At 36.8% G+C, this 18754-nt stretch overlaps 1 protein-coding gene across 1 annotated transcript in view; it reads left to right on the top strand.

Moving 5' to 3' along the window:
• celsr3 (cadherin, EGF LAG seven-pass G-type receptor 3) overlaps window positions 1-18754 on the top strand; it is a 44626-nt gene that overhangs the window by 23934 nt on the left and 1938 nt on the right. Inside the window, exons 13-37 of the mRNA XM_079637734.1 lie at window positions 714-899; window positions 1151-1261; window positions 2285-2453; window positions 4252-4393; window positions 5311-5431; window positions 6623-6806; window positions 6894-6995; window positions 7078-7172; window positions 7928-8137; window positions 8263-8446; window positions 9513-9662; window positions 9740-9920; window positions 10020-10187; window positions 11241-11367; window positions 11631-11837; window positions 14188-14362; window positions 14436-14548; window positions 14690-14769; window positions 15548-15674; window positions 15814-15933; window positions 16065-16162; window positions 17038-17159; window positions 17308-17481; window positions 17595-17783; window positions 18498-18754. The exon at window positions 18498-18754 is cut by the window's right edge and continues 611 nt beyond it. Coding sequence (XP_079493860.1) covers window positions 714-899; window positions 1151-1261; window positions 2285-2453; window positions 4252-4393; window positions 5311-5431; window positions 6623-6806; window positions 6894-6995; window positions 7078-7172; window positions 7928-8137; window positions 8263-8446; window positions 9513-9662; window positions 9740-9920; window positions 10020-10187; window positions 11241-11367; window positions 11631-11837; window positions 14188-14362; window positions 14436-14548; window positions 14690-14769; window positions 15548-15674; window positions 15814-15933; window positions 16065-16162; window positions 17038-17159; window positions 17308-17481; window positions 17595-17783; window positions 18498-18754 — 3792 coding nt within the window. The remainder of the gene's footprint in view (window positions 1-713; window positions 900-1150; window positions 1262-2284; window positions 2454-4251; window positions 4394-5310; window positions 5432-6622; window positions 6807-6893; window positions 6996-7077; window positions 7173-7927; window positions 8138-8262; window positions 8447-9512; window positions 9663-9739; window positions 9921-10019; window positions 10188-11240; window positions 11368-11630; window positions 11838-14187; window positions 14363-14435; window positions 14549-14689; window positions 14770-15547; window positions 15675-15813; window positions 15934-16064; window positions 16163-17037; window positions 17160-17307; window positions 17482-17594; window positions 17784-18497) is intronic.

The following is an 18754-nucleotide window of genomic DNA, read 5'->3' as shown; positions in this document are numbered from 1 at the left end:
AGAGTTGCATTTCTTTCCTGCACTGTTTTTTTAATGTGTCAGCCAATAAAGTGACATGTTTGGTTTTATTATAATTTTTTTATAATAAATGAATTATTTAAATGTACATTTACGTATTTAAATTTGATTTAATTTAAATTTTAATATCAAAATTAACTGTAAACTGTTGTAACTGGTATTTTAACAGAAGTGTTGTAGATTCACATTAAATAATCTAATTGGTGGAAGGAGGAAGTCCACTTTATTTTAATACAATTGTAGCAGTAGTTTCTTAATGTGTTTAGCTACTATTTTTTTCATAAGCATTTCATTTTAATTTAGATAAAACAATGGAAGAAATATGAATTGAAGGCAAGCACTAAGTAAAATCAAAGGATTGAATCCTCCATGAATTATGAACCAAGCTTTTCCTGTGGTATTCTGATGCTCTCTGGCAATAAGGAAAAACCTGGCCTTGTTTGCCTTCAAATATTCCAAGAAATGTCTTCATTCATTAAGAGCCTGATGAAAGAAAAACATTATCTGTTTCAGGGTAGAAAACAAACATTTTCTCTGGAAGCACAGTGTTAATTACATAAAATTAGCTTGACTTCCCATAGCACTTTGAAGTAGACAATTCTGCGTCGAACTCCAAAGGCTCCAGATACTTAGCTGATCAAATATAACTCGCATATCCTATGCAAACAATAAATCAAGTATGTGTCTGATTCCAGGTGGTTTCTGGTCAGTTGGTGTTCTCTGTGGCACGGGGTTCGACTCGGCCGGTCAGGTTGAGACTGGATCAGGTTCAGGTGTGTGATGGACGCTGGCACGACCTACAGCTCGAGCTCCGCGATGTCAGGAGCGGCAGAGAGACTCGATATATTGCTACAGTACGACTGGACTTTGGACTGTATCAGGTACACACACTTACATGCACACATAAGTGGTCCGCTGACTCATTGTTATAATCCCGTGTTGTAATCCATAATCTAAAATTCTGGAATATCACATCTTAATCTTTGTGGATTAAACTACAAATCAGACACAGGTCGCTGGTCTAGTGATTAAACACTGAAATGCATGCGACGTCACTAAAATGGACTAATTTAATCTCACTTTCTTTCCATCTCTCTCTCTGCCTATCTTCAAATCTCTCTCTCTGCCACAGGGAACAGTCATTGTTGGGAATGAGATTAATGGTGTAAAGGTGAAGCACCTGCATGTTGGTGGAGTTTTAGGGTCAGGAGAGGTGCAAAATGGGATACGTGGCTGTATTCAGGTTCGTCATTTTTGCAGTCTGTTTTTATAACCTCAACTGTGCTCATCGCACTTCTGTAACCTTCTTTTTTGTATGAATTATTGGCAGTTATTAATTCCTAACGGGGTCATTGTTTTTTAACAAGCTGACAATTAGTTGAATAATTAATGAAAACTTAGAGAGAAAAGTCAGAAAATAATTTACCAAGTTAATTCCCATTTATAGTTATTATTATAATTATTGTCATTTTATTGGAAACTAAGGATGTTCATTTTATTAATGGATTATTTATTTAGCTAATGTCAAAGGTCAACTGTGGAACACTACTTGTGATGCACAGCAAGGCTGTATCTATTTGATCAAAAATACAGTAAAATCTCTAATATTGAGAAATATTATTAAATAGTATTATATAATATATAATATTTTAAATAACTTTTTTTGTTTTATGAAATTTTCTACATTAGTTTTCTATTTTAATATATTTTAAAATGTAATAATTCATGTGATGGCAAAGCTGAATTTTCAGCAGCATTATTCTAGTCTTATTTTTACTCTAGTCTAATTTCTTCTTCTTCTTCTACTTCTTCTTCTTCTTCTTCTTCTACTTCTACTTCTTCTTCTACTTCTTCTTCTTCTTCTTCTTCTTCTACTTCTACTTCTTCTTCTACTTCTTCTTCTTCTTATTATTATTATTATTATTATCATCAGTGTTGAAACAGTTGTGCTGCTTAATGTTTTTGTGGGAGATCATTTTATTTATCAAATTCTGGGATCTTTGATGAATATAAAGGTCAAAATAACAGCATTTATTTGAAATGGAAATCTTTTGTTAACACTATAAAGGTCTTTACTTTTGCTTTTGATCAATTCAATGCATCCTTGCTGTATAAGAGTATTGCTTTTTTTGTACAAAACATTTGAACGGTAATGTATCTGATCTGAAGGTTGTATGTTTCTAAATGTATTAATATTATTTTTATGTATTGTATTTTATTATTATATTTATGTCTGTGTGCTGAACGTTCTGGCATGTGTCCTCAGGGGGTGCGTCTGGGGGTGCGTCCTGATTCCCCTGCATTACCCCGCCCTTCCAGAACCATCAAAGTGGAGACCGGCTGTAATGTTGGAAACCCATGTAACACATCCCCTTGTCCTGCCCACAGCCAATGCACTGATGAATGGGATCGTCACACCTGTATTTGTGAACCAGGTAAGATATGAGTTAGGTTGGATGCAAAACGTACTGAATGAAAATGTTTCAAATACATACAATGATGTAAAAAGAAAATTAGACCACTAGTGAAGATCTATGTTGCATTTTTAAAATGTAAAGCAATTTTTCATTACAATTTATATAACCAGCATAATGATTTGCAGAATTGTAGTTTATTTAAATCATTCAGTATCCTAAACATTTGTCTATTTCCAGGTTTAAGTTTTTGAATCACATATTTGCAATGTGGTGTTAGACGCCTGCATATATAATATGTATTAATAATACATTGAGCATGTCAGTGGTTTCTATGCTAACAGTGTGATAGTTCACCCACACAGAGTAAAAAATATACATTTTCAAGATCTGCCTGTGTTTGTATGAGCTCCCATCATGTCTAAATGAAGATACAGACTCGTTCACTTCATTATTATGCCGTTAGAGTTGCATCAGCCCAGTGTTATTAATAGTGCTGTGCAGAAAAAGAAATCAAAGACTCTCCTCATAAACTCTGAATTAATTTCTCAGACCCCCTCCTGGTAGAGTAAACCCACACGTACAACCACACACACACACACACACACGCGCGTAAGAGTGCCTCAATTTAAGAACAGAAATGTCTCTCTCATTCTTGCTCTGTTTGTTAGATTCCCATACATAATTGTAACATTTTTAATACGTCTATGCACTGCGGTGTGCTAGTGCTAGAATAAAGTCACTTTTTTCTGAGGGCTTTATTGTAATCCTGTAGTGACTTCCATATCATTCAAAGCAATGGAAAGCTTCACCAGAAGAGCATATGGTTGTATTAGTGTATTCCATTTCTGAATAGCTTTTCTTCATTCATCTTAATAGGGTTTGCACACACTTTTATACAGCAGTACAAATATCTCTCTGCAGAGAGAGAGAGAGAGAGAGAGAGAGAGAGAGAGAGAGAGAGAGAGAGAGAGAAAGGAGGTTATTGTGTCTTTTGATCAGTTGTCGTGCAGATGAAGGCTTTTCTATATGACTCTGGTGAAGATAAGATCAAGGCTGTGCTATTATGTGTTGTTTTGAGTCGAGAGTGAAATACTTTGTCCATTCAGCTCCTATCTGTTGTATGCCTTCAAATAAATATGTATGTGAAGGTTTTTTTCCTCACATTTAATTTATTTCATTGGGGCATATGTATAATTTGCTTTATTATCTAGGATGGATTTCATAATTTACTGCATTATCCCCCAATGGCATTCACTTATAATGTTAGTCATGTTTTATTTGATTCTTTTTTACTCTTTAAACAGTCAGTTTTTTGCTGCTGTGCCTTTAAGCCGTGTGAAATGAGTAACAGAATAAGCTGAGGGTTTGCTGTCGCATCCAATATATTTGGTGCTTCATCCTGCATCACATTGTTGTATGTTCACAAAACATTTCACTCTGAAGCATGTCGCTCAAACTGTCATGGTTGAATTGATGTGATCAGTCATAAAGTTGTGCAACGAAACAGTTTTTGCAGTTTACTTTCAATGAATGATCTTTTGAGCACTAAAAGTGTTTTCAGGCATCTCCCTCTATCTGACATTAATCTGTCAAACAGATAATGCTGCCCCAAACTCACGTCATTGGTTGAGCCAACTGATAGCAGTCCCAGTGATCATACTTCTCATTGAAATAAACATATGAATAGCTTACTTACAGTGTCTCTGCATTTTAAGCTGAGACAGTACAAAAAAAATACACACTTACTCTTTAAATATCAATGTATATTTGAGGTTAGTGTTGCAACAGTTTTTTTTTTTTTTTTTTTCAAATACAGGATTCTATGGTAAAAGTTGTATGGATGCATGTCAGCTGAACCCATGTGAAAATCAAGCAAAGTGTCACAGGAAGCCCAGCTCCTCTCACGGATATATCTGTGACTGCGAGGACAGTCACTACGGACAGTACTGCCAACACAGGTACACATGCACACACACCAAAACCATGCGTAATTACATGAGCACACTAACACACATCACTACTTGAATTCACTTCACTTCAAGTACCAATTTCTTAACAAACAAGGCAAAAATAGTTACGTATTCTTTTCCTTTATTTTTTTTCTCCCAATCCCCCCCCCCTTGTTTTAAGTAGAACTTTAACCAAATTTAGTGCGTTTTATACTTAAAAATGCCGATAAGATAATTGAAATAGATTTACGTCAAGATATATTTTCTGAAAAAAACTCTTTTTATCTTAACAGTTTTGCTTTTTCAAGAAAATGTAACTTTGTTATAAGGCTGATTTTGATGGGAAACAAAAGAAAAATACTGAAAAGGATTTCTGCCGTGTTCCTCCTTTGTCCTTTAGCCCAGTTACTCCTATTCTGATCTGTAATCTCGAATAAGTTGACAAGCAAATGTACCAGTAAGATAATCAGTGAGAGATGGACAAAGACTTTATAGATGCATTCAGATTTACGGCCGAATATGTGTGCATGTGTGAGTTTTTTTTTTTTTTGTCACACTAATCCAGTGTTCAAGCTTATCCGAAAGGCTGGATGTGTATGGCGGGTAGGTTTGTGTTCATGTTAATGATGCATTTGTTCTGCTTAGTTCATGTATGCGTGTGTGCTTAAGGTTTGATGCCTTTGAACGGATGAAAGTAGACTTAAGTTTGCCGACAGACTGTGACTCATGTGACCCTAAATCAACCCCTACCTCAAACACACACGCTCAGCCAAATCCTTTTCACAACAGCGGCAATCTCATCTGCTCTCTTTTATCTGTCGGCTCCATCTCTCTCTATCTCGGTGTCGCGCTGGCTCGCTCTCTGTGTCTGATCTGCCCTAGATACATAGGTATTTGATCAAATCTAACTGTGCGTCTGTTTGTAGGATCGAGCAGCAATGTCCTCGTGGTTGGTGGGGCAGCCCGACATGTGGACCCTGCCACTGTGAAGCAAGTAAAGGCTTTGACACAGACTGCAATAAGACCACTGGACACTGCCACTGCAAGGTATACACAAATAAATAGTTAACCTAAAATATTATAATAAAATAAATATGATCACAGATTGACATAATAAGATGGACATATACACTACGTTTTTTTTTTTGGGTTGGTAAGACTTTTTAATGCATTTCAAAAATACAGTAAAACCATTGAAAATATAAAATTGATATTATTGATAAAATTATTAATTCATGAGTACAAATCTTACTAACCCTTAAATTTCAACAGTGTTATTCTTAAATAGTCTTTTACCTGTGTGTAAAGACACTGCAGCACACACACCACTAAAAGATTTTTGGCCCTAATAATGTAAGAAAAGATGTACACTATCTTGGATTCCTAAACCTTCTTAGAGATGCACTAGACTGCTCTACACACACTCCATAAGAACACGCCATACTTTCTCAGGATCAGCTGTCACTGACGTGAAAGCTGTTCCAACAACCAGCAGCTTCATAAACATGCTGAGCGTTATTCTCCGAGAGCACTTCATGTCCCTGTTCTTCTCAGAGTTTCAGGGGAGTGAAAGCAGACTTTCTCAGGATCAGCCTGTGGTGAATTTCCAATGTGTATTTTTGCAGTTAGAGCTTTTAAACGCACAGTTTACATTTAATATACTGCAATTTGCATTACCAAATAAACGTAAATTCATAGAGTATTCACAAACACTCCTTTTTGCCGTTACGTACAGTTAATGCCTTCCAGTTCTGTTCTTTAAATAGGACTACTAGTTATAGTCAAACACAAACATGTATTTTAAATATGAACAGTACTTTTGAGTTGGTACTATTTTTAGGAGTAAATGCCTACTACATACAGTATTGCTGGCCAGGGAAGTGTTAATTGGTTTGTGTGTGTGTTTAAGTGTAATTAAGGGATTAGAGATGTGTGTTTCTTCACTCTGGGGTGCTATAATAAAGCATTACTCACCCTTACGCTGTACTGCATCAGGTTTTTCATTATCCGTGCATTACACTCCACTCCCAAAGGAAAACATGAACACGCACAATCTTATAAGGCTTTTGAAATATATAGTCAAATCTTTTTTTATTATTATTCTAGCTATTATGTTGTCAATATTTTTTATTATGTTATAATTACGATGGTTCGTGAATTTTAAAAAAAAAATTTTTTTTAAAGCAGTTCGTATTGTGTGAATGCATGTGTTCATATGGATGCTTTTGTGTGTATCAGGAGTTTCATTACCGACGGCGGGGCAGTGACGTCTGCCTGCCATGTGACTGCTACCCAGTGGGCTCCTTTTCTAGGTCGTGTGACCCTGAGAGCGGCCAGTGCCAGTGCCGACCCGGCGTTATTGGCCGACAGTGCAACATGTGTGACAATCCGTTTGCTGAGGTCACACAGTCAGGCTGTGAAGGTACATACCCATCCATCCGACCAACCAACCAGTAATGCCTCCTTGTAACAAATATTTGTTAATCATTTACTCGCCCGCTTTTCTCAGTGATCTATGATGGTTGTCCTAAGACCATGACATCAGCAATCTGGTGGCCCAGAACAAAGTTCAACCTGCCCGCTGCTGTCCCTTGTCCCAAAGGATCAGTTGGTGAGCTTGTAGATTCAGATCTGTGTCATATATCTTTTTTGAAGTCCATCTAATTCATCAGTCCATCTCTTTTTTTTTGAAGGAACTGCAATTCGGCACTGTGATGGAGAGAGAGGATGGCTGGACCCTGATCTGTACAACTGCACCTCTCCTCCTTTTGTGGAGCTAAACACAGCCGTGAGAAGCTATGATTTCACATTTATTATCCATTTACTATAATAAGGGCTGTTTCACACAACTATATATATATATTTTTTTTACATATAATATTGAAAATTTTGTAGGGATGTGTGTATATTAAAATTCTATTTAATTGCCAATTATTATTTTCATGTTGGGGCTCATAACTAATAAATGGTTGATATTAAAGTTCTGCACTATTTTTTCATTTTCAAATTAATGTAGGCAGCATCAAATTATAATGTGCTGTATGAAAAATACACACTCATTTTGATTTGATTTTCTAAAGATTGCTTTTAACAATCTAAATAAATTATTAGTTTTTTAAAGATTTATTTTAATTGAGTGTGACTTTTGATTACGGCAAAGCTAATTTAAATATAAAAATGAACATGCACTATTTTAAATGTCCAATATCGACCGATAGATAAAAAAATATCTAACTGATATGGTACAGATATATTATGCGTCCCTAATATATATTTTAATGGAGCCTGCAAGTTATAAAAATTTGGTTAATTACAAACACATATTTATATAACATCTACAAATCATTAATCTATATGAAACTGAATCAAAACTCAAAAGTGTTGCTGAAACGTAGTAAATGAATTGAATACCCAAAGCTCATGCAGACACAGGATGTGTGAAACAGAGCTAAGGTCCATTACTTTCTCACAGTGATGCATACAGTTTTGGAGTTGCTTGTCTACATTATTTAACCTTTTGTGTGTGTGTGTGTGTGTGTGTAGCTGGAGGCCTTGGAGAGAAATGAGACAGAACTCAGCACCATCATTGAGAAGAAACTGGCCCATCAGCTTCGTGATGTCACAGAGGCAACAACCCGTCTCTATGGCAATGACCTTCAGATAGCCGAGCGGCTGCTGTCTCGCCTCTTGACCTTTGAGAGCCTCCAGTCAGGCTTTGGCTTGACAGCCACTCAGGATGCACATTTCAATGAGGTGTGCATGACCTTAGGGAACCGATGAATAGCTGGAAATATGAGATTCAAATTTTATTGAGATTAATAAGACTAGTTGATTAACGTCTCGTTCTATTCTGTCTCTCACACTGTCTCTATCTGCAGAATGTGTTACGAGGCTGTAGTGTTTTGTTGGGTCCGGGCAGCGCTGCGTTGTGGAGAGGTCAAAGTTCAGGTCAGAGCGGAGCGGCGGGATTGGCCGATCTGCTGGAGCAGTACTCTCGCATACTAGCCCAGAACATGAAACAGACCTACCTCAATCCAGTCGGACTCGTCGCCTCAAACATCGGTCAGCATCAATGCACAACAAACAAATACACTTGCAATCAATAGTTTGGGGTTAATGTTTGTATTTTTTTATCACTTTTATTCAGCAAGGACACATTAAATTAATCAAAAGTGATGGTAAAAACATTTATAATGTTACAAAATATTTATATTTCAAATAAATGTTTTAACAATAAAGTGTAATTTTAGTAGTATTTCTGATTTTGAGGGAGTAAAAAAAGCCAGGTTTAGTTTTCAGTTTAAAATTCTCAATCGACCTCTCTGAAAATTGTTTTCAGATAAAATATTTTTATCCTTGAAATATACAAACATATATTGTTTTGCTGCATTTACAATATTTAAAGCATTTCTGTTGATTTTTTGATTTTTTATTTGTGAAAGAACCTTTCAATTTTGAAAGTTTCAAGACCAACAAAGGATATATACACAACACTGCAATCTTACAAACTACCCAACCTATATGCCCCCCCCCCCCCCCCCCACACACACACACACACACACACTAATTATTAATAATAGTATATAATAAAATAGTCATAAAAATGAAAATGATGGAAGCAAACACACACACACTAATTATTAATAATAGTATATAATAAAATAGTCATAAAAATGAAAATGATGGAAGCAAGTTTCACAACATTGTGAAAATCAAAAAGATTCTAGTAACGATAGAGCGGACTACATATATAAAAACAGATATTAAATATCATTACCCGTTTTAAATATATCCTGTTAAAATTATATTGTTACTACATTTCATTTAATCATTAAATTATTTTTTTGATCATTTTACGGGGATGGACATAACACTTTAAATGGTGTGTGGAAAGCACTTCAACTCTGGAGGACAGAGAGGCTTAGTCAGCTGATGGTGAGAAAAAGTAAATATTGGAAATATTGTATCATGTGCAGTGTGAGCTAAAGCTGAGAAAGATCAATGTGAGACTAACACCTGCACTGTGCACCTACGGTATGATCTGCAGAAACGGCAACTGCAGCACTACAGAGAGCAGATCTATTAAAAGAATCCTGTAGTTCACACGATGTGTGTTTGTGTGTTGCAGTCATGACTCTGGATCGTGTGGACAACCACACACACGTGCGGCGGCGGTTTCCACGGTATCACAGCACTCTGTTCCGAGGTCAAGCGCTTTGGGATGCTCACACGCATGTTGTGCTGCCCCCTACTGCACTAGTGCCACAACGCAACATCTGTAAGTCACATTCACACTCTCTAGTCTTTAAGTTCACTCAAAAGGCTTAAAACTATTGAGCAATACTTTGTGTTTAGTTTCAGCTCCATCTCCTGCTGGCCCTGTAAACCTGTTGGCCAATCAGACGCTAGAAGCGACGGCAGCACGACGTTCTCTGTCACTACAAGAGGCGCCTGTCTCCATTGTCATCCTCCTCATCTATCGAAGCCTGGGAGCCGCACTTCCTCCTAAATACCATACGGACCGTCGCGGCGTCAGGTTAGAAAGGGTCTAAATGAAAGATCACTTCAGAGTCAGATAATGTGTACAGTATATGTGTGTGATCATCTTTCTAACCGTGTATGTGCATCTCTCCAGGTTACCCAGACACCCTGTGTTGAACTCGCCTGTAGTGAGTGTGTCTGTGTATAATAACCAGACCTTCGTGGAGGGTTTTCTGGACACTCCGGTCTTGCTGGAGTTTCGTCTTCTGGAGACCAGCAACCGCAGCAAACCGCTGTGTGTGCAGTGGAATCACAGCAGCTCGTGAGTCTGGGTTTGCTGTCCTTATTTACTCTATTTTTTGTCTCAAGGACAAATCTAACCACTATTTGGGAAAAAATCAGCTGACCAAATCATTAAATTGCATTATACTTGCATTAAAGTGCTGGTCAAATGTTTGGAATAATTATGATTTTTTTAAATTAGAGGGTTTGTTCACCCCAAAATGAAAATGATCCCATAGTTTACTCACCCTCAATCAGAGTTTTATTAAAAAATATCATAGCTCTTCCAAGCTTTATAATGGGAGTGAATAGTTATGATTTTGAAGCCCAAAAAAGAGCATCCGTCCATCATAAAAGTAATCCATACTGCTCCAGGGGGTTGTTAATAAAGGCCTGAAGCGAAGCGATGAGTTTTTGTAAGAAAAATAGAATAAAAGATAAATAGAATAGAAAAAAACTTAAAAAAAAAAATTCTCGTTTTAGACTTCTATTTTGTGACCGGTGTTTTGTTTTGCCCTATCCTCTGCGCTTCAGCGGCTTCAATACGCCATCCGTCGGGTCAGAGGTCACTCTTTGGCTGGAACTCGACTTGACTTACCGGAAGCCAGTGATTCTAGTTTATAAAGTTATAATTATGGATAGTTTTCCTGTCACTATTGCTCAATTTAATAAAATTTTATAAAAATATGAATTTCTTCTTTTTTTACTATCTTATCCCAAACTTTTTAATGGTAATGTATAAAGGTTTTCACAAAAATATTAGGCAGCAAAACCCGTTTTAAACATTGACAATAATAAGAAATGTTTCTTGAGCAGCAAATCAGCATATTAGAATGAAGGATCATGTGACTCTGAAGACTAGAGTAATGATGCCGAAAATTCAGCTTTCCCTTCACAGGATTTTAAATTTTCATTTTAAATTGTAACAATGTTTCACAATATTACTGACTTTACTGTATTTTTTGCAGCTCTCGTGGGCATAACAGACTTTAACCACATAAAAAAAATCTTTCCGACCAAAATTGTATATTGGGTTTGTGTATATTGTTATTGTAAGGAATAAACGGTAAATACTCTGACTGTGTGTGTTCAGTGTATTAGCAGGAGGCTGCTGGACTGTGAGGGACTGCAGTGTGGTCTATAGGAACATGTCACATGTTCGCTGTCAGTGCCACAGACTGGGAACCTTTGGAGTCCTTATGGACAGCTCACAGAGAGAGGTACAGTACACACACACACACACACACACACACACACACACACACACACACACACACACACACACTGACACGCACAGAAAAATCAAGGCCACATAACTACTTAACAGCTCTTCTTCACAAAAAGATTCACATTTTCCATGTTTTTCAATAATACAATACTACATAGCAACAGGATGTTCCATAGTGACAATCTCCTTCAGCACAATCATCACTGCTAATATATATTTTCCTTCTCTCTCTCTCTCTCTCTCTTTGTTAAGCAGCAGTTAGAGGGTGACCTGGAGACCCTCGCCATAGTAACGTACTCCTCGCTCTCAGTTTCCATGGCGGCGTTGTTGCTTACAGTAGTGGTTTTATCGTGCCTGAGGGGACTGAAATCAAACACACGCAGCATTCATTCCAACATGGCTGCCGCTACTCTACTCTCCCACCTCACATACCTGCTGGGCATCAACCAGACGGAACAACAGGTCAGAGAAGAGAGATGTCTGTGTGTGTGTGTGTCTGAATCTAAATGTGGGAACTTTGGGTGGGCTCGAACACAAAAACACTATAACCGTCAAAAAAGACAGTCTGTGTGGTCTCCTTTGTGCTGAATGTACTTTGTTATTTGTAGATTGAATCAATCAATCAATCAATCAATCAATCAATCAATCAATCAATCAATCAGTCAGTCAATCAATCAATCAATTATATACAAATAAACTGGTCAAAAGAGGGTTTTTTTCTTCTTCTATATGACAAAAAAAATATGTTCTTTTGTAATTTCTATTCAACAAATAATCCTAGAAAAACGTATCATGGTATCCACAAAAATATTAAGCAGCACAACTGTGATAATATGATCAACATTGATAATAATAATAAATGATATATATATAATGGATATCAGCATAATAATGAAACTATTTGAATCAAAAATCACAAATTTTATATAAATATTATACTGTATGTATATATATATATATATATATATATATATATATATATATATATATATACAGTATAATATTTCATGTTTTCTTTTCATCATTTTTCTTTGTTTTAAAATACCAAGATCCTAAGACTTAAAGTATTTTGGAGCCCACTTCCACTTTACATTTTACAGCTTTTATAAAGCCAAGTGTAACAGCAGGTATTAAAATCATGAATAGTTCAGTATCAAGATGGTTGTCAGGATAAAGCACTAGGCAGCTTGAATATGATTTGTCATTCAGAAACCGACATTACAGCCATTAGCGCAATATGGTTCAAGAACCACTTACACCACACAGTGAGTTGGGAAACCGACGTTATTAAACACTTTTTTTGACACAGACACTCTTTCCGTGTCTCTCTCGTCCTCAGACAGACACTCACACATTTTATCTCTTTCTAAAGCCGTTTAACACCGTTTTTTTAACAGACACTATTCTCTAGAGTGCAAACCACTCACACTAAAAGCCTGTTACTGCTGAGTTCATTAATTTCAACTGCTGGGCTGGGATGTAGTAGGTGTGTATCTGTGATAGAGTATGTGTTCATTCATTATTCATCTTCTCTCTCAGACTATGACTTTGCTTGCGTGTATTGATTTTAGACCTCATATTCTCTCTTTTTTGGACATGTACAGCAGAGAGTATTCAGTAAATGATGGGAATGGGATCAGGAACTGTTTTGAGCTGGATGTGAACTCACAACACCTGACTGAGCACCTCAGCTCAATAAGTGAGAACACATGTGCCAAGCACTAGGCCAAGGGTTTTCAAACCAGTCCTGGAGGACCCCCAACACTGCACATTCTGTATGTCTCCATTATCTGACACCCTCATCAGGCGTGTTATATGAGGGAGACATCCAAAATGTGGACATGTTTGAAAACCCCTGCTGCACTAGTCAACCCAATGATTATTTTCTCTGTGCTGTACTCTGACTATGAATTGAATTATTATCATCAGTATGTACAACTCCATGTTTTCAGAATAGCACACTTTAGTCAGACCAAGGATCCCTTCTTTCATGAGTGCAGAAATAGAGTTGCAGTGCCGAGATCATTGCATTTTTTGCGCTCAACAGACAACTTTGATTTGCTACGATGCTCATCGCTGCAACATTTTATGCAATGGGAGTAAATCTAAATATAATGCTGTAATCAACACTTTCCACAACGAGTTAATCTCGACAGCTGTAATTGTAAATGCATCATGACGTTTTTCAAAAGAGTTCCTCATGTAATACTTAATATGTAAAGATATTATCCAATCACAGTATGTTTACATTGAAGTCTTAAAGGAGATATGCCCATTTAAAAGTCAGCATGAAACGGAGGTTGCGATAGTCTTTTCTTCCCTATTCTGACGTATATATCTGATTGAAATGGCTTCTTGAACAAGAAAATATGTTGGGCGGGACCACTAATCTATATAAATGACATTTATATAGATCAGTGGGCGGGACTTGTTTTTTTTCCGTGAGGAATAGATTATATGGTTGGATCATTGTGGTTTGCTATTGGTTAATCTCATGTGAGTGACAGGTTGTCCCGCCCTCGCATCAGTAAACACTTCATCAGAGAAGAGAAGAGATGTTGCTGCAAGAGGGAGGGGAAGTCGAGTATGAGGGCACATGAGAGAAAAAAAGATACATTATCCATAATGAACACAGCAAACAATATTAAGAAAAAGATTTGTCAATTTTGATTTCATGGTGACTTTAAATCAGAGGGGTAAAATCAGTGTAGAAAATGTAATGCATATTGTAATTTTTGAAGCCCTCCTTTATCAAGTATGCTGTTTTATATTCTCTTTTTGCTAACTAGTTCATTTTCTCTGCTTGGTGCAGTTTCTGTGCACAGTGGTTGCAATTCTGCTCCATTACTTCTTCATGTCAGCGTTTGCGTGGCTGTTTGTGGAAGCTCTGCATATTTACCGCATGCAGACAGAAGTGAGAAACATCAACTATGGAGCCATGAGATTCTACTATGCTATTGGCTGGGGAGTCCCTGCTATCATTACAGGTATAAACAGACACACACACACATATGTATACTTTTATATAGCTATGTTCTGTGACGTGTGTGTGTGCTGAAGGGCTGGCAGTCGGGTTGGATCCAGAGGGGTACGGCAACCCAGATTTCTGCTGGATCTCCATGTACGATAAGCTCATGTGGAGCTTTGCGGGACCAGTTAGCGTCGTCATACTGGTATTGTGCTCTTCTGTGTTTATGTGTGTTGTTTGTCCCATATAAAGGTCTCGTTTTTATTTCTCTCTCTCTGTGTTTTGGATGTATGTGGTCCAGCAATGATGATTTTAATTGGCAACTCTCTCTCTCTCTGTTTTAAAGATGAACGGTGGGATGTTTTTAATGGTCCTGCGTATGACATGCAACCCCACTCAGAAGGAGATAAAAAAGCTGCCTGTGATGTAAGTACAACATGCATGTATTCAGGAACAATCCAAATGAAAAGTGGGACAGAGGACATTATAAAACGTATTTTCATGAATATTAATTGGCTGACTTAAAAGGGTTAGTTCACCCAAAAATGAAAATGATCCTATAATTTACTCACCTTCAAGCCATCCTAGATCTATGTGACTTTCTTCTTACAGCCAAACACAATCGGAGTTACATTAAAACATATCCTATCTCTTCCAAGCTTTATAATGGGAGTGAATAGTAACTGAGATTTTGAAGCCCAAAAAAAGTGGGCTTCGCTTCAGAAGGCCTTTATTAACCAGTATGGATTACTTTTATGATGGATGGATGCGCTTTTTTTGGGGCTTAAAAATCTCAGGAACTATTCTCTTCCATTATAAATCTTGGAAGACCCAGGATATTTTTAACAAAACTCAGATTGTGTTTGGCTGAAAGAAGAAAGTCATATACATCTATACTATCAATTCTATATTGACAATATTGTGTTATTATAATATTTTATTGATGATGATAATAATAATAATAATAAATAACTATTATTATTGCTTTTGTTGTTTATTTTCCTGAAATTGTAATGTTATAATTGTTAAAATGGTAGTTTCTTCCTTGCATGTGCTTCTTCCTGCAATTCATGAGTGTCAAACTTGTTTTCAGCACAGAATTAATGCTTTTCATCTCTTTATTCTATATTAATTCCTTTTATCATATTTCTCTCTCTCTCTCTCTTTCTCTCTCTCTCTTTCTCTCTCTTTCTCTCTCTCTCAGTTCTACTATCCGCAGTGCCTTCCTCCTGTTATTGTTGAGTTCTTGTGTTTGGTTGTTTGGTCTCATGGCTGTTAATAACAGTGTCCTGGCGTTCCACTACCTGTTCATTGTCCTCTGTTGCGTACAGGTAAGTGTGTGTACTGGCTCTTTGACATCTTCTTTTGTGTGTGTGCTTGACTTTGTCCTTGTCATTGTCAGCTGTAAACTTGGATAATTGTGTCCTATGTAATGTATTATAATGTTCTTCCCCTACTCGCTTGTCTCAGGGTTTGGCTGTACTGTTGGTTTTTACTCTCCTGAACTCAGAGGTGCAGGAGGCCTGGAAACTGGCCTGTCTGGGCAAGAAAAGCCCCAGTGAAGAACCTCAAAGACCTCCACAGATTACTGTTAGTGAACATAAACACATATATTAACACATGACCCCCACTCCATGCACAGTTACACACACACACACCTATATTTGAACCCATGGAGTGAAAATAAGCATGTGGATTTGTAACCTTCTCTATGTGTGTAGGGCCAAAACCCGTTCAACAGCGCCTCACTGCTGGAACAGAGCGGATTACACCGCATCACACTCGGAACTTCAACTATCTCATCAGTCAGCAGTGCAAGGTCTGTCAACACATCGATTTTAGATTCAATATTCTTAACATCATTTATATCTCAAAATTAACTAATTTTAAAACAAAGAAGGATTATGATATAAAAGGAATAACATGGTAACACTTTACAATAAGGTTCAGTTTGTTAACATTAGTTAATGCATTAGGTCTCATTAACTATGTTAACTATTAAAAGTTGTAAAATGTTATATGTGAATTCATAAATTAATTGTTAATTCATGTAATTTAAATTAATGTAAAGTATTGAATTTAAATGTAATTATTCAATTTGAATGTGTACTAATTCATTAATATTTTATTTACTTTATTTACTTAAAAGAAAAAAATCAGAAAAAATATATTTTAACTTTCTATTCATCAAATAATCTTTAAAAAAAAAAAAAAAAAATGTATCGCGGTTTCCACAAAAATATAAAGCAGAATAACATTCAGCATGGAAAATAATACAAAATGTTTCTCGAGCAGTAAATCATCATTAGAATGATTTCTGTAAGATCATGTGACGCTGAAGATTGGAGTAATGATGCTGAAAATCATGATGCTGATGCCGTCAAATGAATAAATTACATTTTAAAATATATTAAGATAGAAAGCAGTTATTTAAATTGTTATAATATTTCACAATATTACTGTTTTAATGTATTTTTGATTACATAAGAGACTTAATCTTAATCTCTAATCTTAATCTTACTGACCTCAAACTTTTGAATGGTAGTGTAATTTGTAATAAAATAATAATAATGTTCACTACTACCGTAGTTTCAGGCTTTTTAGTTTCAGAATTGTATAATTCTAAATTATAAATAACTGGATTATATATGACTATTTTATTATTTTACAGTGTATTATGTATGTTTTTGACAGGGAGAATCTCTTGGCACGGCAGACTCTAGAACACAATCTTGCTCACACAGGGGCCACTGACCTGGACGTTGCAATGTTCCACCGCAACGGAGGTACACTAATACACAATAACCTGCATGCATGTACGTATTCACACACACAACACTTACACATTCCTTAACTGCTCGCTATTCATTCTTTATTCGCTAGTGGCCATGTCTTGTGACAAATCTCTGTCAGAATTAGTGACATTATCCCTTCTTCTTTCATTGCTCTTACTCTGTCTGTCAGGTGAAGACTCAGACTCAGATTCTGATCTCTCACTGGAAGAGGAGAGGAGTTTGTCCATACCATCATCGGAGAGCGAGGACAATGTGCGCCTGCGTGGACGCATCCAGCGGCGCTTTAAACGGACTGGTCACAGTGAACGTTTACTCACAGAGCCCTCCCACAACGGTGGAAAAGGTACAGATATCATTGTTGCAGATGCCTATATTATTGATAGTGAAGCCAAAGGAGTGCAGAACATTAGTTTCATGATGCCCAACTGTTAGTGTATGGAACTGTTTATGTGTCAGATCTGGATGGCAATGACCTGCTCTCCTATTGGCCAGCGCTGGAAGGCTGTGAGGCGCACTCTCTGCAGAAATGGGGCTCAGAGCGCCGCCTAGGGGGCGACTACAGCAAGGACGCAGCTAATAACAACCAGACAGATGCAGCGCTGACCAGCGGAGATGAGAATGGGCTCACACACAGACACCGCAAGGGTGAGACACACGTTCATCTGAGGTGTTATCCAGTATTGGCCAATACCCATTCATGATGATATTTAATTTTACATGCTCATTTGACCTATTTTTACATTCAGATAACCATCTGCCCTCATCTAATGTACACTTAAAGTTCATCTTTAAAAGCTATGGGCCAATGTCAGAGTTATTATAGTTAACTAAAACTGAAACCATGCCAAAAAAAATATATATTTATTTATATATATATATATTTTTTTTTTTTTAAACGAAAACATTATTATTGTTGCCTGGGCAATTAGATAAAAAAAGTCCATGTAGTTTCACTTGATATACTAATAACCCAGAGTAAAATTAATTAAAAAGTATATAGACATTACAAAAACTAATAAAAATGGCTAAAATCTAAATATAGTGTATGAAAATGGAAACCAATTCAAAATGTTAATACAAATATTAGACATTTATTTACAAAAAAAATTGAATATCCATTTTCCATACTGTACATTATAATGGCGTGATGTCTAAATTCACTTGTAGTAGTACTAGTAGCTTTTAGTGTTTGCAGTATTTTGTATTTATTGAAAAAAATAAAATAATGGTATTTTAATTTTCAATATTTTTTAAATAAAACAATAATAAAATAGTTATCGGCTTATTGTTATCAGCCAGAATTTTTATATCTATAGAAAGCTTATAGCCGTACTAAACCCCTCTGCATCCATTTCTCAGGAATCCTGAAGAATCGTCTGGGCTGCCCTCCTGCTCTGCAGGGCCTGTCTGCCGTGGGTCGCGCTCCCAGCGAGATGTCTTGGTACAGGACCTCCACGTTGGGTCACAGAGGCGTCCCAGCTGCCTCCTACGGCCGTATGTACTCTGGTACTGGCTCACTGTCCCAACCCGCTTCCCGATATTCTTCCCGCGAACACCTGGATTCACTTGCGCGACGACAGCGTTCCCGTGAAAACCTCGACCTGTTGCCGCGACGA

Source organism: Phoxinus phoxinus, assembly GCF_949152265.1.
Source record: "Phoxinus phoxinus genome assembly, chromosome: 15".
Lineage (NCBI taxonomy): Eukaryota > Metazoa > Chordata > Actinopteri > Cypriniformes > Leuciscidae > Phoxinus > Phoxinus phoxinus.
The sequence above is the reverse complement of the archived record's forward strand: the minus strand, read 5'-3'. Positions and strand labels throughout refer to the sequence as shown.